General features: G+C 39.4%; 1 protein-coding gene and 1 pseudogene across 5 annotated transcripts in view; one reads left to right on the plus strand and one right to left on the minus strand.

Annotated features, from left to right (window-relative positions):
* brd4 (bromodomain containing 4) overlaps positions 1 to 22,293 on the plus strand; it is a 171,865-nt gene that overhangs the window by 52,223 nt on the left and 97,349 nt on the right. For all 5 annotated transcript variants that reach the window (XM_041177092.1, XM_041177091.1, XM_041177090.1 and 2 more), the window contains one exon: positions 15,918 to 16,236. In XM_041177092.1, the coding sequence (XP_041033026.1) occupies positions 15,952 to 16,236 (285 nt within the window). In that variant the 5' untranslated portion in view covers positions 15,918 to 15,951. The remainder of the gene's footprint in view (positions 1 to 15,917; positions 16,237 to 22,293) is intronic.
* Positions 13,922 to 15,459, minus strand: LOC121271301 (annotated as a pseudogene).

Consider the following 22,293-nt stretch of genomic DNA (forward strand, 5'->3'; position numbering starts at 1 on the left):
CTTCAAGAGAAAGGGTTGAGGGGGGTGGGGGGTGGTGTGTGGCATGCTATGCCTCCCTCCCTCCTGTATATCTGTATATTCAGCCCAGTATATCTGCAGTGATGTCATGTGCTGCTCCACAAATGGAATTCCCACTTGTATACTGTTTTCTACAGTGGGTGGGGGCCCATGGAATAAATGTGACCTGCAAGCTTTTTGATCTGGGCATTCTTTTTTCTTGTGCACTTATTTTGACAGTGGCTGTTTGAAGTCCTTGAGCCCAGAGGACAGGTGGTTGCTAAATTGGTCTTTGCCCAATTTTAGAGCAACCTCTTTGCAATGTCATGCATTAACCTTTACCTGCAGGCCCAGAAACCTAAAAGACCTGAGGCTTCCCAGATTTCCAGTTTGTGGGAAGATGGGAGAAATACAACTATGCACCACTGCATATGGTAAATCTGAAATTGAAACAAGCTCAATTCCAACAAATCTAGTTAAAACTTTTCCCTGCTTTGTTACTTTGTGCTCTTTTCCTCTGAGTATTTTCTATCTTTGCTCTTCTCCTGTGCTCCTTTTCCTCAGGTTCACAGAACTGGCTAGTGATGTTGTCCCCCACTTCTATCTCTTTAGCCACAGCACTAATGCAGAGCGTAGGCCACTCATTACAGTGGCTCCTGCAACATGCTCTACTCCCATTCTTCCAATATCACAGGCCATTCAGTGATTCTTGCAATTCCCATCCACTGCACCCTCCATACAAGTTCATATAGTTTAACTGTGACTCATGAAGAAAGCATCTACCTTCAAGGCTTTGGTTTCACTTCCCTGTCATAATTCCAACAATTGGATTAAATTCTGCTGCATCAGTTGCACTTGTTTCAGTCCATGATGGGAGGAGGAGTGTTTGAGTTTTGTGAGTGGGACATTTAATTTTTCCATTATTGGGACATCATAAATTTTGAGCTTAGGGGTCTTATTGTTTCTGTTCTATAGGGTCTTGTGTTTTTTGTGTTTCCCATGCCATTCTCATTTTTCAGAGAGATTAAAGTCTCAAGATTCAGTGTAATTTATTTGAATAGTGAACTTCAGTTGGGAAATTCAGAAATGGATAATGGGGTGATTTGTATGTGGGGGCAGGACAGTGGGAGCTGTTTGTTCTTCAATTATGTTAACACTAGTGAATGGAGAAAATGCTTCAGTTAGTATGCTGGACTTCAGGTCAGATGGGGAAAACATACTAGATACAAAATAAAGGTCCTTCTAACCTCCAGTTTTAGGAGAGCGCTCCTAAGGAGAAGCACTTGCCAGATTTTGGGAGAACTTTTGTAGGATTCTCAGCAAACCCACCATTTACCAAGGAATCGCTTGTTTAATTATTTGCTATCTAAATTTTAATATTTAGAGTTGCACTCTGTAGTGGAAGGCTATTTCAGCTGGCACGTCAAGAATGAAGGCTCACTATGGATTTGTACTTGAAATCTTCTCTTGCCCTACCATATACTAACTGGCTGGATCTGTAACTTTATTAGTATTTCTTCTGGTTATGTGAAGCAAAACATCTGTCCTGATACATGTTTATTTGTGGCTATTTTATGTTTATGTAAAATAAAGAACGTGCGGCTTCGTTTGAGTAACTAGTGTCTCTAGTAATTTGACTCAATTTTTTTTCAAACTGTACATATTGCTTTAATATATAACTTGACTCGATTTCCATTTAGGTAATAAGTAAAGGAAAGTAAGCTTTGTTTGGTTTACCAATAGGTCAAAGTTGACTCTGCTATGTGATCTTCATTTTCATTGTGGCTGGCTGCTACGCTTTGGCACCTGGGGCATTTTCTGGCTGTATTGCTGTAGTTATTTTTAACCTGTGAATATGTGAAACTTGCTATTGGTTTGTGAGATGAATGGCAGTAGATGCCTTTAAATGAAACTAGATAAGTACAAGGAGCAAAGAATAGAAAGATATGTTTATAGGGCGAGTTGAAGTTAGGTGGGAGCATAAACACTGTCATAAACCTTTGGGCTGAATGGCCCATTTCTATGCTGTAAAATTTTGTCATTCTACCTATTTTAGTTTGTTACCTGTTTTTTTTTTCTCTTTATATCCCCTAATTGTGTGGAGATTCTCCCTGTCTGTTGGAATTTGCCAAAAATGAGAAGTAGGTTTTGAGAATTTCTGGAAATATAGTATCAGTAATTAAATTTACTTTTAGGCTACACAAATGCTGTAGTGCTAGTGCAACATGAGCCATGTGGCTAGCATGGAATCTGTTCTCCTATTGCATTACTGGAAGAGCAGGGAGGTATCGTGACTCATATCCTTTCCTCAAACAACATCATAAGACTATCTCAACTGGCCTTTAATCTCGGTTTTGTTGTGTAGTAATTTGTAAAGTTTGTGACCTGCAGCAGTATGTTATACAAGTCCCAAGTTTATTTTGCCTGCTAAGTGGACTGAAAAGAAGTGAAGCGCTTTACTGGCGATATATGAAAGTTGATGTGGCTACTTTCTGCATAGCTTGGAAAGGAACAAATTGCATAGAACTGCAAATCGGCCTAAATTGAGTATAGGTATGGAGGGCTGAATGGCAGATTCTAACAAAATTTCTGTGCATCACTCAGCAGAGTCCAAGAGCAGCCTGTATTATGGGGTCAGGAAGACCTAAAGAGAATAAACAAGTTGCCTGAATACATTTGTTCTGCTTCTTGTAGAACTAGCTAATGGGCTACCTGCATTACTCTCCCAAGATCAGTTTTCCATATTTGTGAAAGCCACTGTGGTCCTCTTTATCTCCTGATCTCTCTGGCATATTCCGTAACTGCAGCTTTAGCCAGAGATGCTCTGATCTGATGACAAGGAAGCGCAGGATTGAAAACTTATGACCATTTCTATATTTTTAGTTGGGAGGAAGGGGGAGCATATTGTTTTCCCCCACTTAGCTTAGCACTTGACAGCAACTCAGCTGGGGCGGGGGGGGGTGAAGGTGATCTTGTCCCAAACATTGGTGCTGAGCATCGATACACAAGGTCTGTCTGTCCAAGATGGTACATTGTTTTATAAGTTCTTTTGTGAAGTTAGTGCTCTATTTTAACTAATGTGGATCTAAATTTGACTTGTTGCAGCATGTTATTTTCCCCTGGGCTTTCTTTTTGTGGCTTTCAAATCCATTGTTAAAGGCAGCCTGTGCTCCCTCTAACCTCTCCGTCATGCATCTGCTAGCATAGAAATTAAAATATGCAAAATTTTGTCCAAGCAGTCTTCTAAGACATTTTAGCTTTGCATAACTCTCCAAATTTACATTGTTTTCTTTACTGAAGGATACTGCACAGAATCAGAATTAGCTCTATAGTGCTGGATCTCTGCCAGGTAATTAGTTGAGACGGCTGTTAAGAGCAGCTTTCGCCATGTGAGTAGCAGCTGTTGAATTGAGTATATTAGGAGTGGAGATCTAGGAAACAAATATCCTGTTCACCAATTGCCCTACTGACATATATAGTGGGATCTGTGCCAGCAAATCAGTGTTGGGTGTTTGGGAAAAAAATCTCCCTCCTTCACCTTGGGTGAAGATTTTGTTTACAGTCTCAAAACATGTAACTGGTGGGATGGTGAATATGGAATTATTTTACACAAATGCATATTGTGTATTTGATAATATTATAGTGATGAAGCCTGAAGTGCAATTTAACATTGCGGATACAAAGTATTTACAATGCAGAAACAGGCACTTTGGTCCAGTAGGTGCATTTCGGTGTTTGTGGCACTGGAGCCTCCTCCTCCTCTCTCCTTTCAACACCATTCATTTATGCTTCTGTACGTTTCTCCCTCATGCTGTACCTCCAATCAGTGATATAACATGAAGGGAAAACTTTTTGCTATCCACCATAATAATTGGCCATGAAAATGGAGTAGCAGTGAATTTAATATGCTGAACTATTGTATAAGGAGTGAGCTCTTTATAGTCAGGATGCAACAAGTTCAATATTAATCATTTAAAAACAAAAAATTCCCCATGGGCGGATAATTGTGTTTAGGGAATGCATCCTCACTTTCTTCATTACCCCTTGTCTATACCTTCCCTATTGGCTTTAAAAGGAACATTGCTTTCTTTCTCCTGGGAAGCAGTGAGGCCTCTACAGTACTTATAACAGATGGAGTGGGAGAAAAAGACTGTATTTCTTTTCTAACATGTTAATGTTTTTCAATATTTTGGCCTAATTTTCTTCCCTGCACACTCTCTTTCCACCTTAATTCTTGCTAGCATGCAGTTCAATAAGGGGCTCTTTTTTTCCATCCTCTGCCCAATTGGTCGTCCTTCACATGAGCCAGTGCAACAGGCTTCTTGACCAAGAGATATCAAGGCCCAAATGTGAGTTTTTTTGTCCAATTGCCCAAACATGCCACATTTCCTTTTCTTTCTTATGGCTGCTTCGGCACCAGTGTCGATAGTAACTGGACAAAGTTTCATTTTAAATGGAGTGAAGGTATACTCCGACATCTTGTTTGTGGATTTATATCTGATGGATTTATTCTTTTTAATTTCCCGTTTATTTCAAGTTTTCTACCGTGACCTGCAGATGAGATGGCTGAAATTAATTAGCTACTCTGTTGTCTGACACCTTATAATAGTTTTTATCCATTCCAAAACTTTTTATGGTGAAATATCAACATAGCAGCCCAACTTCTGTGTTCATACTGTCAGGTACTTTCTAACTTTACCACATAAATTGTTTAAGAACATTGAGGTGAAAAATATTTTTAAATGTGCTTGACATTAAAAAGCTTGCTTTATTCAGATTTAACCAGATTACATTCCCGTCCGAGCAAATAGTTTAATAAACTGCTCATATAGTGTAGATATGTTACAGCTACTTCTTTCCTTGACTGACTATTTGTCAATTAAATACCTATTTGTTCAATGACTAGATAACTGCCTATTGTCGTTAACTAGGTTGGTTAACCAACAAATAGGCAGTGTGTGTAAGCTGTGTGCAATGTATTCACATGATTAAATCAACAGTGTGATTCATGCACTTGAATTATGGTTGTATAATACATTTCCACTTCATTGAACAAGTCCATTAGATTATTGCCTTGTTTAGTTTAGAAATGAACAAAGGTTTGGTTGTTTGTAACTGTAAACTGTTAACCCTGAAGGCTTTTTAAATGAATGATGCACTGGTTCAACTGTTGGAGCTTTTGCTTAATTTTTTTTTACAAATGCCCCATATTTTTTAAAATATAGCTTGTGCATGAATCAATTTTATAATTCTAAATAAAGCAGACAACAACGGTAACTGGAACAATTTTATGAATATTGAATCATAATGTGTTAGGGTACATAATGTAATAATTATGATACTGAACTAGTAATCAAGTGGCCTAGACTAAATAATCCAGTGAACATGAATTCAGATCCTACCATGGCAATTTGAATTTCTTTTTTAATATAAAGAAGGCCTTGAAATAATCTAGAATTATTAAATGTAACCATTGTGCTGTCAGATTGTCGTAAACATTCTTTTATGGAAGGAAGTTTGCCCACCCCAACTGGCCAGGCCTACATGTGCCTCCAGTCCCAGACCAACACCGTTTGGGAAACAGCCTTCGATCTTATTCAGGGCCATGCTAGTGACACTCAGATTGTGAGAATGAATTAATCCAAAAATCTAAAAGTGTATGGATTTCATTTGGGGCATCTGCCCTGGCTTTGAATCATGTTTCATGAGTTGCTGAAGCTCTGTTTTGTCATAGCGGTGAATTTTAAGTAATTGGATCATTGTGGGAAAATATTATGCAATACTTCTATGTGGATAAGTGGATCTCCTGTTATGTTGTCAAATTGACCTCAGTTGGTAATATGCATTTTGATTTGGAGGATTTGAACCCTTTAGAAGTAGAGCAATTAACTGAGGCTGTCACAGCATTATTATAGTGATGTTTCAGAAAAATGTAACTAGTGAGGTACCAGTATAGGGCTGCAATGAGGGGTAGCTTGTAAGTGGGATCCTGGGTGGGGAAACAAATTATAAGACGTTTGTACTCTAATCAGTTGCTTGTGTACCTGCTCTCCAGTTCTGCACCTTCCTCATGCCTTCCCCATTTGTTTTGTCACTTAACTATCCACCCACCCACCCACCCACCCATAGCACTGTGCACGTTTCCCCCTTAATTCATCACTTTCCTGCATCTCCTCCCCATCTTTTTTCCAACCTGCCTCCTTGTTCTGTAGAACTTTTATCATTCTTTACATTTTGCTCAGTTTTTTCCTCTATTCTATCATCCTTTCCCACAGTACCCATTCTTTTCCTCAAAAGGTGGTGTTCCAGTACCTGGTTCAAGTGATAATTCTTGTGTGAATTTAGGAAGTTAGTGTCTACATGCCATTTCACCTTAAGTGTTGAAGTGGAGTCCTACTATCATCCATTGTTCATGCACATTTTTCAGCAGTGGATAGTGACCAGGATTAGAAACTTTGGCTGATTTTGTTTTTTTCTTAACAGTCACCTTTAGAACAAATGTGTAGAGCCCAATTAGAATGCTCCAGTTGCTCCTGTATCTGTGATCAGCTAACTCGTAGGAATGGAGCCTGAGGCTTTTTGACACGTGTAGCTGGTTAGTCACAACTTGATTTAAAAGCAGAAACCAAGTTTGCAGATCCTTTCCTCTCATTTGTTTATTGCCTGGGTTGAAAAACTGAATTTGTAGAATGAACCTTCAGGGATAGCTTTTTAGCAAGATTTGTTTTCATTGCAATGTTGCAAAATTTGAGACCCCAGTCATTTGGCAATATGACCATTGTTGAACCCTTCAGGTAATGTTTAGAGAATGTGAAAATCAAGATAATGTATTACAAAATTTCTAAAACATAATTTAATTTTATACTTGAAGAATAGGAATAATTAGCGTTTCATCACAGGATGAACAATGGAAGTCTCATACTTGTTAACTTTGCTAAATAAATGGCATGGGATGATTTGGAAGAAGGCGGATTGCACCTTTAAATCAGAAGCTCTTAGTTCTGAAGGTGCAGGTTTTTGATTCCCCTCTGAACTCTGTCTCTATAATGCAGTGTGGATGCTATTTATCTCAAAGTCTTTGCACAATAATAATGAGGAAGCACTGGCACAATGTCATTCGGGCTCATGTTGAGGTAGCTCTAAGCATCTAGCTTATATGAGTTCAGACGCTTGGCAACAGGTGGCAAATGTATTGATATGATGCTAAAATGGAGCAGTCCAGGAGTGGATGAGAGCAGTTGACATATTTTGCACGAACGCATGCTTCTCCAGGCATTCGTGGAATTGATGTTTGAACTTTGGAAGCTACTGTATACTGCTTTACTCACTTATTAGATTCAATACATTGTTTTCATACAGGCTCCCTGTTGAAATTTCTTTTGACACTGTTCCCAGATTAGTTGGTGCTAATCAATTTCATCTAAAAGTTTAATCCCAATAACTGAGAAGTGGGTGCAAATTTGAAGAATAGATCTTGCATTTCATGTATCCCCAACCCAAACTATAATTTTTTTCTGTTTTATAGTCCCAATGTTGATGAATCATAAATTTGCTTAGCAGTGAAAACACTACTGTAGTGGCTTCAGGAATTGTGACCTAAAAATGGCTTTTATAACAATCCCATTTAACTCTGAAGCATGCTAAACTGTGGGTATTCCAAGACAACACTGAGGGCAAAGAATCTGAACCATCTTTGGATCCTGTCTCTGACTAAACCACTGTAGGCCTAGGCTTTTCTAGGTTTTGTTTGACCAAGATAAATGCCCAGGATAACTTCAAGGAGAGCCACCCTTAGCATACTGTCTTGTACAATTATTCAGGGCTAAACAAAGAAAAAAGTTACTCCAAATCTACAACTAACCTATTGCTTATCTTAATTGTCTTGGCATTATTATTTATACTTAGAGTAAAATGCTTTGGAACTACTGGGCAGACCTACTCAATTTAAAAGATGATATAAAATGCTTGGCTTGTGCCTGCCTAAGATATTGAGCCTACCTAACTGGGAAATCCTTTGGAGTAATGCAGGGTTTATCAGATGGACTGGTTGACATTGTATTGAAGGTGTTTATGTTGAGAATTACATGTATTTTACACACAAGCAGGAGAGAGAAGCCAAAGGTTATACAAGTTCTACAAGAATTTAAATTAAGAATTGTCCCAGTTGGAGATGGACATAGTTTAGTGCATCACTTGCAGGTTAAACTTAAGTTTCTGAAACAGATGCAGGTTTAGTGTTCTACCAAGATCAAGATCAGATCAAGACTACAATGACGACATACTTTAGCCATGCAGGGCAAGACCACAATTAGGGAGTGTAGCATCTAGAAATCTTTGCTAAAGCTGTGGGTTTCTCAGAAATAAACCATACAAACTAGACTTTAAAATATTACATTAGAACAGTGACTACACTTAGTCCTTCGGTTATGAAGCACTTTAGGACAAGTAGGGGCCTTGGAAGGTGCTATATAAATGCAAATTCTTTATATTGTTTACTATTTATTCTATATCTGAAACTAACATAAGCTGATTTTCAATTTAGAACATGGAGCACATTATCAGTTTGTAATGTGCAGCCCAGCTGATCAATCAGCTGATTTTAGGTGTAAATTCATTGTCTTAGTCCACGAGAGGCTGCTGGCATCTGTTCACTGCAATTCTGGGCATCACTGTCATTCCCCTCTTGTCCAGTTTGTGGTGATGTCAATGTATCCGATTCTCCTTTGACCTGCCCTGTTCTTTCCTGATGTTTCACTTTTTATTGTTACCAACACAAGGCTCTCACCACCAGCACCCTCCTCCTCACCCCTTCTCCAGTGAGGTCATACCTTCTCAATTTCTATTTCACTTAGCTAAAAGCCTGAGAGATGCTGGGGCTCTGATTTTCCTGCAAGCAAATTCATTGGTTCTTTTCTCTGTCCAGCTGATTCCAAGGACCATTTGCCAGTGCCACATTTCAAAGGATGCAATCTTCTTCTCATCCTTTATTGAGGGTCCAGCTCTCATTCACACAGCACAATATTCTATACCAGAGATGTTAGATACTGTGACCCGAACTATCTTTATCATTGCACATCACATCAGTTAATATCTAACCAAGTACTGTGCATAGATTTGCTGTTTACTATTAAGACTGTCACTATTGTGTAATGTGTGCGCTAATGGAAATGTTAATGCATGATTTCATTCTGACAACTTCTTGTTGTCAAAATTAGAGAAATTCTTGATTCTTTCAGTAGCTAATGTGCATCCTAACTGTGGTTGGTAGTGTAGTTATAATTTGGAATAATAGGACTGTTCTTTGCAGGTTAATTTGGGCATCTTGTACATTCCTTGACGTGCGCGGTAAATTTATGAGCTTGCTCATAAGTTGTAAATGGGTTCAGGATTGGTCTGATTTGCTTGCACCATCTGTGAATGCTTCATCAACAGCATACTGTAAGAACATTTCACGATCCATGTGTGTTAGGAATAAAACTTTTAGGTTGGAGTTAAAGTTTTAAAAAATAAGATAATGGAAGCAACTGGTTGGGAGATAGGTAAACCGACTTAGTGATTGAAATTTAAAGCGTGGCATGTGTTTATTCAATAAAGTCAAATAGAAGTGTGAAAATGCTGAACAATAATCTTAGTGTAGATGAGGTGTCTACAGGTGTCTTCGTGAGGGGGATAAATTATTCATGTAATTTACCAGATGAAAGAGAAGTTTGAAAGCAAAGAGTAAACAAGGGAAGATCTTAAAATATTCATAAACTTTTTAGTTGTAAGAACAGGTTTAAAATGGGATGCAATTAGTTTAAGTTTCTATCTGGGACATCCCAGGTTGCCACATTGTTATGAAGATAGATTGCAGGGACGCAGTCTTTTGTTCTGGGTTTATCTTTGTGATTTTCTCACAGGGGCAAGCAGAGAGAGAAAGTTGCCAGCAGGGTGAGCTTTTGAAGGTGTAAGAAGGCAGTGCTGTATCTGCCAGCAGCCACAACAAGGAGCATAGAGGTCATAAGGAATTTTAAAAAAATTCATTCATGGGATGTGGGCTTCGCTGGCTGAGCCAGCATTTATTGCAACTAGGAATGTTCTTGAGTTGGAGTCGCTAAGCAGGAATTGCGACTGGAGCCCATGCTTGAAATGAAAAGTCCAAATGCATGAGAAATTAATATTGTCAGCCCTTCCCATTAAAGCTGGTGGAAGAGATCACTAGAATCATCACAGAGCGAGCTCTGGAAGTTTAAGTGGCAGATAAGGAAACTGAGGAGAGTCAAATTGAATTCCTGTGGCACACCATGGCTTGGACTTGGGAGAAGATCTTGAGGATCCTTAAAATCCTGTAATGTATACAGGAACTCTTGGGTTGGAATCAAAAAGAGAATGACAAGTGGTCTGTTGAGATTTTTGGGTTCAAATATAAGGTTTTACAAAACATGGTGTAAAGCTATAGCACTTTGTTTAATTCTTGTGCAGTAAATTTTTGCTTAGGGCATGAAATCTTGTGCTGCAATTACTTTTCGTTAATAACTGGGAGTTCAAAGTTCTTGAGATTACAACTCTTGGAAACTTGCACGATGCATATTCTTTACTGTGGGACTGCAATTCTCCAAATACTTGAGCTGAAATCTACTACCCATCAGAACAACAATTTGCTTCACACTACAGCTGGAAGGGACAAACAGGAATTGCTCAAATCCACCTGCTTTTAGTTTATTTTTAAGGTCCTGTCATATTGGTATGCTGCAATCTATTTTTGAAGAATTGTGTAATGTTTTGAAATCTTGTGTTGCAGCACTCCTGTATTTTTTCTCTCTCCCTGTCTCCATTACACCCCACCTCTGTACTAATGCTATTAAGGTATAGTCCCATGGGTATACTATTTTATTCCCATTGCTTACTAACCATCCTTTATTACTCTAACTTAGGCTTCGTTTCATTTCTTTCAAATTTTACTCATTTCTCTTCCTTGATTGTTTGTTCCAGGACTGGTAAGATGTGTTAGGACTTGTTCTTTTGCAGCTACTCGTGCTCTTTGTAGGCAGTTAGTTTGTTTCCTGTTTTTGGGTGTGTCTTGGTATTCCTGCTTTTACAATTATTTGCGCCCTAAAGAGAAAGCATGAGCATAAAATCTTTTTCTCTTTACTCTCTTCTCCCCACCAATATAACAAAAGTTCCCTTTTCAAGATGGGAAAATCATGGGCCATAATTTTCATGGATCTGGAATTCTATTGTCAGTTTCTGAAAGGGCCTTCTATCATTGTAATGTCAAGCAAGGGAGATCTGGGTGCACTTCCCTTGCATAAAAACATACGAAATAGAAGCAGAAGTAGGCCATTTGGCCCCTTGAGATTTTTCCACCATTTAATAAGATCATGGCTGATCTGTTTGTTTCAAATTCCACATCCCCATCTACTCTTGATAACCTTTGATTCCTTTGCCTAACGAGAATCTATCTACCTCCACCTTAAAAAAAATATTCAGTGACCTTGCCTGCACTGCCTTCTGAAGCAGTGTTCCAAAGTAGCACAGCCTTCAGAAAATTTCTCCAACTTTGCCCTAATTCTAAAACAGTGCCCCCGGTTCTGGATTCACCCACAAGGGGAAACATCCTTTCCACTTCCACCTTGTTGATACTGTTCAGAATTTTAAATACGTGATCAAGTCACCGCTCACTCTTAACTCCATTGGAAATAAGCCCAGTCTGTCCAATCTTTCCCAATAAGATAACCCCTTTCCAGGTATCTATCTAGTAAACCTCCTCTGAACTGCCTCCAACACATTTACATCCTTCCTTAAATATAAGGAGACCCAAACTGCATGCAGCATTCAAAATGTGGTCTCACCAATGCCCTGTATAACTGAGGTATAACATCCTTACTTTTATGTTCAATTCCTCTATCAATCAAGGATAGCATTCCATTAGCCACCTTGATTACATACTGTACCTTCATACTAACTTTTTGTGACTCATGCACTGGACACCTAGATCCCTCTACACCTCTGAATCCTACAGCTGTTCTCCTTTTAAATAATACTTTTTTTTTAATTCTTCCTGCAAAAGTGAACAATTTCACATTTTCCCACAATATACTCCTTCGGCCAGATTTCTGTCCACTCCCTCAACCTATCTATATCTGTTTACAATCTCCTTATGTCCACAACATGCTTTCCTACCTATCTCTGTGTCATTTGCAAATTTAGCTGCCATGTCTTTGCTCACCTCATTTAAGTCATTGAGAAATTGTAAAAAGTTGAGGCCCCAGCACAGACCCCTGTTGGACCCACATGTCACATCCTGCCAATCAGAAAAAAGACCTATTTATGCATACTGTTTTCCACCAGGCAACCAATCTTCTATCCATGCTAATATACTACCCCCTACACCATGAGCTTTTATTTTCTGCAATAACCTTTGAACATCCTACTACTATCCTAGGTATTAGCTGTGGCTCAGTTGATCATGCATTTGCCTCCGAGTTAGAAGATTGTGGGTTCAAATTCCCACCCCAGAGGCACAAAAAATCAAGGCTGACACTCCAGGGCAGTACTTGAGGGAGTGCTGTGCTGACAAAAGTATCATCTTTAAGATGAGATGTTAAACGTTCCCTTCGGTGTGGATGTTTTAAAAAAAAATATATATATATTCTGAAACACTATTTTGAAGACCGGGGGAGTTATCCCTGGCATCCTGGACCAATGTTTTGCCCCTTAATCAACATGCACAGAAACAAGCTATCTGGTCATTACCACATTCCTATTTGTGGGAACTTGCTGTGTGCAACTTATGCTGCTGTGTTTTCTACATTAAAATAGTGACTAGACTTCAGTTGTGCTTCATTGGCTTTAGGACATCATGTGGTCAGGGGAGGTGCTAAATAAATGCTAGCCTTACTTTCAAGGAAGTACACGAGAATATGGACAGCTGCATGTTACTATATTGCACCATTGTACTGTCAGCCTTGTCTAGATGTACAAGATATATACCTTTCATAAAATGATAATTAATGTACAGCATGATGACATTTCTTTTGTACTGGTGGCTTCATTTTGTCATTAAATACTAATAAGTGGTGTGAAAATAAGAGTTCATGTATATGTTAAACATGGCACTTGCTGGTTAGATGCTCTTTCGCTGGTTGGGGAGGTGGTGTGTGTGCGCCTGTGTGCTTATATGTACAGGCACATGCTGTTCTAATTTAGTGGAAAACTAATGAAAAACTTGCCCATTTCTCTTTCAGTGTTGCCAGACTTGTGAAAGTAGTGATCAGTGTTTTCTTTAAGCTGTACAAGTCTGTGGCCACACAGCAATCTGTAATATACACTACTCAGTGCAATAAATAGGGCACAGTGAAGCAATCATCTCCACTCCCTCCTTTTTAACCAAAAGCTGTGTTCACTGTCTCTCTCTACCAGATGATATTTTTGGTTTAGGGATTATTAAACTATCTAGCTTTCTTTGGTACTACTAGTGTATTCTGCTAGGAAAGTTTGCCTATAAACTCGTCTAGTCCTGCATTCCCCTGCATTGCTCAGATATGGCCTCCACATTCCTGATTTCCCTTCGTTCTGCTGCATAGTCCAAGGTCTGTATATACCTTCCCTAAATCTCTGTTCAGATACTTGATAAAACCTATTTATCTGCCCTTGTATCGCTGTTGCATTTTCTCTGGTAATGTTCCTGTAAAGTACCTTGGAACATTTCATTGTGTTAAAGATGTGACACAAATGAAAGTTGTAGAATGAGTTTCATTTGCTTATTTCATGCATTAACTAATTTTTTTTCAGTTTTAAAATACATTTTAATTCAATATATTCCACTTTGAAAAACAAAGCTGCTTAGAAGAGAGCTACATCTTGTCCTAATTATGGCCCATATATTGATTCAAAATAAAATCGATTACACAAACTAAAACCTCCTTATTCAAAAAGGACAAATTCAACCAAAGCAGCCTCTGCATCCAGTGTGTGTGCACTCAGTAATCCTTCCCACTTCAAGCTTGCTCTTGGGGGACCCTGCAGATGCAGTTTGTTCCAAAGTTGGTGTCTCAGGTCTGGATGCAACGGAGACGGCACAGGTTCTCATAGCCCTGTTTCTTCCACATAGCAGTGAAATTCTTGTCAGCATATCCTTCCCTTATGCAATAATCATACAGCTCTCTGCTAATTACCTTTCCCTTATAGAACAGGTCAAATATGTAACGTGTTCGCTGGTGGTGGAGCCTGAAGACGGGCCACAGTGATTCTACTTTCCTCTTCCTTTCATGAGGTTCAGTCTCAGCCTCTCGCATTTTCTGGTCCAATTCATCCAGGGTGGGTTCAATCAACTGCCAGCTATCAGGAGGTGTGTTAGAGCCCTAATTCTCATTGGTTTACATTGGGTCACTTTGTAACTCTTTCGAGTACAAACCCGTTTCCATCTGTTCCTATTCAGATGAAGTGACATTGTTTCATATTTTGCCATTGTGAGATTTGAACTCTTGATCTTGGGGTTACAAACCCAGTACCATAACCACTTGGCTATTTAGGCCAAGCTGGGTCACCTTGTACAAGTATTAATTGGTGGAAAGAGCAATACAAGTCTTAAATATAGCCAATCACTTTAGGGACCCATAACATAGTTGCAGCGCTGTGGATGAGTCAGTGTTGCCAGGCTTGTGAAAGTAGTGATCAGTGTTTTCTTTAAGCTGTACAAGTCTGTGGCCACACAGCAATCTGTAATATACACTACTCAGTGCAATAAATAGGCCATGCACAATAAAGAAAAATTAGGGGAACATTTGTTGATGGCTATTAGCTTCCCAACAGTTTTATTGTGGAACTGTGGCAAAATCATACTGAGTCATACTCGCTTTAAGCATTAGAGTTCCAGTCAGCAGGAAATTGTTGTTTAGTCCATAGCATAGCTTTATTGCTAGCTGAATGCGCTCATAATAGTTTGTGAAGATTTGGGAGGAAAAATGATTGGGTAATTTAAATCAATATGATCAACATTTTTAAAGATTATTCATTTATGGGACATGAGCATTGCTGGCTAGGTCAGCATTTATTGCCCAAATTACCCTTGTTCAGAGGACATTTTAAGAGTCAACCACATTGCTGTGGGTATGAAGTCACATGTAGGCCATACCAGGCAAGGATGGCAGATTTTCTCCTCTAAAAGACATTAGTGAACCAGGTGGGTTTTTACAACAATTGACAATGGTTTTATGGTCATCATTAGACTTTTTAATTGCAGACATGCTTATGATTAAACCCTGTATTAATGCATATTTGGATTTTTTCAAAGTAAGCCTTTTTTTAAAAAGTAGGGCTGGCAGCTTTATTCATAAATGTAAATATAAGCTAAATGGTCAACCCACAATGATCTAGGCTGTTTTTGTTTGTATCCTAATACTGGCAGCTCAGTTACTGAGTTCTGTGCAGCAACCTGAAAAGTAAAGCAACAATTTTGTTGAGGCAGACAGCTGCAGGCATCTTTTACTCAATCTTCCTCAGCACTTAGTTCAACAATGCAGTGGAAGCCCCAGTTCAGGTTCTGTGTGGTACCTCCAGCAATGAGATACTGATTGTTTATGGAATACCTGAGCAATCCTGGCGAAGCAGGCGTTGTAATTTCACTGTTCAGTTACAGGCAATGTGTGTAAAACGTTAAGATTAAGTTTGCATAAGTAAACCTGGCACCTTTTTTTAGGTGTAAACCTATGAGAGCAGGGCACTTAAGTCACACTTTGGTCGCTTAGTGTTTTTGGATCCTGAAACTATAGTGCCTGGGAATGTATCTAGGTTCCTGGATCCTTATTAGATGGTTAATTCATTAATACCTCAATCTAGGTCAAATGCATAGAGGTTCATTAAAAGTTTGCCTTGGGTATTAAATTTATGAGCTGCTACATGGAATTTCAAATCTCTAATTCCCCTCTTTCTCATTGCAGGTTGCCAGGTGAGGTCTACAATGGGATCAATGGTATGTCGAGTGAAAGTGGTCCAGGGAAGAGACTAAGAAAATTACCAGCGATGGGGGATGGCCTAGAAAGCACACAAATGTCTTCAACACAGTCACAAGCCCAGCCCCAACAACCAAGCAATGTTATCGGCAATCCACCCCCTCCTGAAACGTCCAACCCTAACCGATCTAAAAGGTTGACGAATCAGCTGCAGTTTCTGTCAAAAGTGCTCCTGAAGACGATATGGAAACATCAGTTTGCATGGCCTTTCCAGCAGCCTGTGGATGCTGTGAAACTAAACCTGCCTGTAAGTTGCCTGCTTTTCTTTTGAATGAGCTGTTAATATTTATTTTTACCAATGATTGATCACAAAAAAAAATCTCTGATAAAGGAATTTATCAAAATTTAAATTGATATGTGTTTATTGCACCCTTTCCCTCTTCTCTCCATCATCCTTGCATGTTCTCTGTTTCCAGGCTTTTCCCTCTTGCAAACTGTGCACAAACCACTTTAAACTAACCTGCCATTGATTCCCCGTCCACTCCACACTAATCCACGCCATACCTCCTGCCTTGCAAGGAAATTACTGAGTGTCTGCTCAGTGCCTTTCCACAGTGGCTGTGAAGAACATGTACTTGCATCACAATTTTCTGATGTTGCAACTGTTGTCAGAAGGAGGCATGTAGAGGCCAAGTGCTTCACTTTACAAGGCGAGTTTCCCAGGTGACTTATGCATTTTGTTGCAATTAGTTCACAATTGACACCTGTAGAAGCTTCCCCTGTTATTCTGAGCTCACTTGGAGAGGATGAAAGTACAATCTAAGAAGCTTTATTTTTTTTTTAAGAAATAGATCCTGATGAATTTTCTTGTGGAGATTGGCATTTTCTGGTCAGCGATGTGCTGAGTTATGGCTGCACTCTGGTACCTCACCCAACTAGCCATTTTCTGAGTGTGCTTTTGTATCTATACCTAGAGCACACACTATATGGGAATGTGGGACTTGGGGAGGGGGTTACCTTTTCCTGTCCTCATGTGAAATCCACATTCTACAGCAGTCACTGAATTGTCAGCAAATATTAGCAGCCCCTGCTTTATCAACACCCATTAACCAGAGATTTCTGCAGCTACTTATAATGGTCCCACAGCTAATTGGAATTAAACCTACTATAAGAAATGTCAGTCTGACTCAGCAGTTACACTCGCTTCTGAAGCAGAAGACAAGGGTTCTAGCTTCTCTACGACTTAGCCTAACTCTGGTGTAGTATTGAGGGAATGTTGCATTGCTGGCGATGCTGTCTTTAGTTGAGATAGTTAAACATAAAAGATTGCATAATACAGTTCAAAGAACAGAGTTTTCCCAGTGTCCTTTGATCAATGCCACCGAAATGTTGACTGGTCACTTATTTCATCACTATTTGTGGGACTTAACAGATTGATTGCCGTGTTTGCCTACTACACAATAGTGACTGCACTTCAAAAGTAACTTAATAGCTTGAAGATATGAAAAGTGCTACATGAAGGCAAAATTCTTTGTAGTTTTTTTATAGCTCATCTAACAGTACAAACATTAACCCATTTTGGAACCCCTCCTATTAGATGCATTCCTAAAGTCTCTCAACTAACTGAGTTAGGCTGTGATTCTGGGTAGGGTGGCATATGCTGCATCACATTGATGGAGTTCAGGTTGAGCTCATGATTCACCACATGGTAAGCTCACGAGCTCAGTTGTGGTAGCTGCAAGCAGCAATGAAATGCAGAGCAAGTGAGTCTGTCTCAGATGAATTATTTTGTGCTTTATCTGGTTGCTTGTGCAAGCCACATAGGGGAGAAGCTTGCAACAGTTTGCCTGCAGGTTTTTGAGGGGTGGGTGCAGAAAAGGAATTTGCAAGAATATAATTTTAGAAATGAGGTTTCCAGCTGCTGAGAACATACACCTTTTCAAATACAAAAGATGGTGTTGAAACCTCATAGTAACTGTTGTGTGCACTCTAGGCACAAATGTGAATTATTATTAGGGCTGTTGACAGATTTGAACACAACCTGGATATGTAAGTTTTGGCAACACTATTGAGTGGTTGATTCTTATCTAGCGTCGCCTACATTCTTAAGAACAAAATAAATGCAAATTAAAAGTGACATGATTTCTTAATTTGTTATTGTGTAATGCAAAGTGGTAAATGCTTCTGGGCCAGAGATTTATTTAGCTGTTAAGTTTGGAGGTGTTTGCTCCACAAGAAAACCACTGATGTAAAACAGTTGGAAGAAAAACAGAAAATGCTGGAAAAACTCAGCACCTCTGGCAGCATCTGTGGAGAGAGATAGAGTTGATGTTTTGAATCTGTATGACCCTTCTTCAGAGTTGTACTAAAAGCAGTTACCATTATCAAATATACAATTAAAATATTTGTGCCTTCATTATACCACCTGTAGATTTCACATTTTGTTCTAGTGAAATTGATTTAGTGAAGTGCATTGGTTGCCCTCAAATACCCACCTTTTTTTAAAAAAAGAGAAAAATACCTGCTTAAAAACTGCCTTGAACCAAACTTTTGGCCTCCGGATGTACCCTCTTGGCTCTGTGCCATTACCTATCCGATTGCGCTCCTGGGAAGTGACTTGGAATGTTTAAGTTAGTTCTACAAAGACCTTAATTTCTATACTTTTCAAACCTGCTTATATTTATCTCTGGCTCATTCTTCATATGTGTTTGTTGGTCTTTCAACTTAATTTTGTTCCTCCAGCCGCAGAGTTGTCACAAGCCTAACATGCTGCTTGCCTCCTGTGCCTATTGTTTGCACAACTTTTCCAAGCTAGTTGTAAATATATCTTGTTTAGTCACATCATTTTTCAGTCTCCTTTTTTCCACTTCCTTGGTATTTTTCATTAGAGCTGTTGCAGCCTTGCAGTTTGGGATATGTTGCACTACTCTTGTGTGTGGTTAAAGCCGCTGCAATACTGAGCACGATCGGGAGCTTGCAGTTTGATTATGCCAGCAATTGTAGTAACAAACAACCGGATGAAATGGGACGGTACAACATAGCATCCAGTTAAAAAAGGTTGAGCTTGCAAGATCATTGGTTTGGCGGCTAAAGCAAAGATTCTCTCTCCAGTGACCAGGTCCTAAGAGGGTATTGGCGACCATGGACTCTAGTCTGTGGTTATGTTTGGCAAGATACTGCAGTGTTTTGCTGTTGCCTTCAGGTTCTGGCTAACCAGGAGACTCTCCTGCTCTTACTGCTTGCCGTCAGGCATACTGGAAGGATTTACATGCTGATAATCAACTTGTTTAGCCACATGATGAATGCATCTTCTGTGGCTATCCAAGTCTTGGAGTGGGACTCGGAGGCAGGGTGCTACCCACTAAATCAGAAATTAGACATGAGGAATAGAAACTGTATCTGGTTGAAGGAGGCAGCAGATGAAGAATTGGGAGTGGAAACAGCAGCAAAACAAAATTTACTCAGTGGCCTGAGGGATACACTGACCAGTGGACTGGGCAAACCTGTGCTGCAGCGAATAGGAAAACTGGATTGAAGGTGCTCATATTGCCTATTAAGAGGAGCAAGTGGGACTTTAGATACTCGTGTTGCCAAATACTACATAGTGTGACTAAGAAGGTAATCTTTTCGAGCTGCCCACGTTTGGGCTGGTTTATATTCTGCAACAAATTCTAGTGTTTCTGCTTTTCTTGTAGGTATGTCACCTTAACACCACAAGATCTTATTGCTGAGCCACCTTGAAATTATTTACAAGCTAATTCTTGCACTGGTCAGATTAACTTTTCTATATTCTAGTAATATTGTTTTTGAAAAGCGACTTCTTAAATCAGTTAAAAGCCTATGTTGTTAGTGTAGCACCATGCAGATTAGTAGTGTTTAGCTTCTTTGAATTTTTAGTAAATACTTTGATAAATAATACTTCAGTAATTCATTTGGTGTTGCAAAACTTATGAATTTTAGAAAGTGTTATGACTCTAAATAAGTGACACATTTGCAATGTTACTATAAAACTATCGTGCAGCAGATAAACAAATGGTTTGTGAAGTTAAGCAGTGTAACAATATCTGAATTTACAAGTTTTTAACTAGATTTTGATGCACTGCCAAAATGTATTATCGTATTGTATTTTCCTTCTGATTTGATTTTCCTTCCGATTTGATTTTCTATACGATACAGCTAGATGACTTGTTGATTAAGTGCAATATAATATTTTGAGCATTGTCTGAAATCTGAGTTAGACAAGCAGGGCAGTTGAGAGAGTCTAGCCAGTGACTGGTTTTATATCAGAGGGCATGCTGTGACAAATTTTAGTGAGACCATCAAATATGAAACCTTTGCGCACTCATGTTCAACATTGCTGTCTTGAAGGTGCAGATCCAGGAACATGTCCTGATACAACTTTCAGTTCTGCACTGTGTAGCTTGCTTTCCTACTGAATAGCGTACCTACTGATTTGGCTATGGGTGAAATATTTTTTTGTCCTTGGAATGTGAGTAAGGTTGGCAAGGCATTGCTAGTTGTCTCAAGCAGGCAATTGGCTATCCCCTTGAACCACTGCAGTGTTTGAGGTGATGGTACTTCCACAGTGGTGTTTGGTAGGAATTCTTGAATGTTGATCCAAGCACATTGGAGGAATGATTAAATGTCCAAGTTTAGATATGACTTTGTGACCACATTCATACTCTGTCCTTAGTTTGCAGGAAAGTGGGGTGCTTTTGAAGTAACCTTGGTGAATTGCTGCAGTGCATCATAAATTGCACTTACAGCTGCATTATACACTACTGATGGAGAAGGCTGAGGGCAGAGGTTCAAGTAAGCTGCTTTGTACTGCATGTTTGAGCTGTAACCATCCTTTTGAATGGTGAGTACTCCTTCATGCTTCTGACATGATGGAGAGGCTTTACAGGTCAGACTTTGCTGTTACGGTCATGGTGCTGATATGGCCAGTCCAGTTAAACATCTGGTGAGTGGTGAAGACCCAGAGATATTCATGATAGGAGACTTGGCACTGGTTATACAGTACAAAGTTTAGGAAGATTTTAGCTGGACTTGCTCTTGTTTGTAATGCTATTTTTAGTATTTAATATCTCATCGATGTCAGTTGGCACTTAAGTCCAAAGCTTTGATATTGAGGTCTTTCTGTAGGCTGGCATGTGACTGTTAACCTCATCCTGACCAATTTAAGTGACTGTTAAATTGAGGATGAGGTTCAGTCGGTTATTTCCTTATATAGGTTCGATCAGCACTGGTCATAAGCCCAGTTATCAGGTAAATGTGAATGTAGCTGAATGCTGCTATATTCCCCTTTCCTGGAATGATGATGAATGGGTGATCATTGGACAATGGTTGGTCCAAGGATACTTCCTTGAAAGAGTCTTACAATGATGTTCTGGGACTGCAGTGATTGGCTTGTTGTGATTTCATCCAGCATTTCTTTTCGGATGTGATACTCCATTGACGTGGGTTTTGGACAGTTCCTTGCTGCTTTATTCAGTTGAATGCTGCTCACTTCCTTCTGGTATTCAGACCTTGAGCCTAATTCTGGATCAGGGTTGTGATGAGACCTGGAACTGAGTGGTTCTGGTGGAACCCGAATTGAAGGATTTTACTGATTCTCTGAATGTGGGTGTTGCTGGCACATCATTTGTTGCTCATCCTGAGTTGGCTGTCAGTGATCAGGTGCTCCTTGATGGCAGTGTTGCCTTGTGTCATCACCGAAGATTGATAGAAGACTGATCAGGTAAGCATTGGTTGGATTGCATTTGTTTTAAATACACACCTGGACAGTTTAACACTAGCAGGTGGGTTCTAGTATTGTATCCAACAAAAATTTGCTGCTATATATCCCTTAGCATAGATCAGTAAATCTTAAGACAATTGGCAAAAGTATAATCAAGAAAGAATTGACATAGAACCAAAGGAGGAGATATTAGAATGTGTGACCGCAAGCTTTGTGGCAAGTTTCAAGAAGGAAAGGGAGGTGAATATGTGGATGTTTAGGGGGGAATTGAACATTTTGGGCCTCGGCAGCCAAATAATGGCTGCCAATAATGGGAAGAAGAGATTTTGGGATTCAGAGGAACACAGTTTTTGGCAGTGCGTGGTATGGAGCTAGTGAAGCCATATTGGAACAGCTTAGCTAGAGCAATGGCTAGCTTTGGAGCATAACTGTGGTATTATTAGTGATTGTAACCTGTGTTGCATTCTGTGCAGCCGGCTGCCTATTATGTCACTTGGTGAACAGAATTGACCAGACATAGCTTGTAGGTCTAAGGGGCTGGCCATGAGTATAGGGCTTAGTAGCATATGATTCTGCTGGACCATGGTGCCTTAGATGCCCAGATTTATACTACTAGTCTTTAGT

The sequence above is a fragment of the Carcharodon carcharias genome, chromosome 30 (genome assembly GCF_017639515.1).
Source record: "Carcharodon carcharias isolate sCarCar2 chromosome 30, sCarCar2.pri, whole genome shotgun sequence".
Taxonomy (NCBI): domain Eukaryota; kingdom Metazoa; phylum Chordata; class Chondrichthyes; order Lamniformes; family Lamnidae; genus Carcharodon; species Carcharodon carcharias.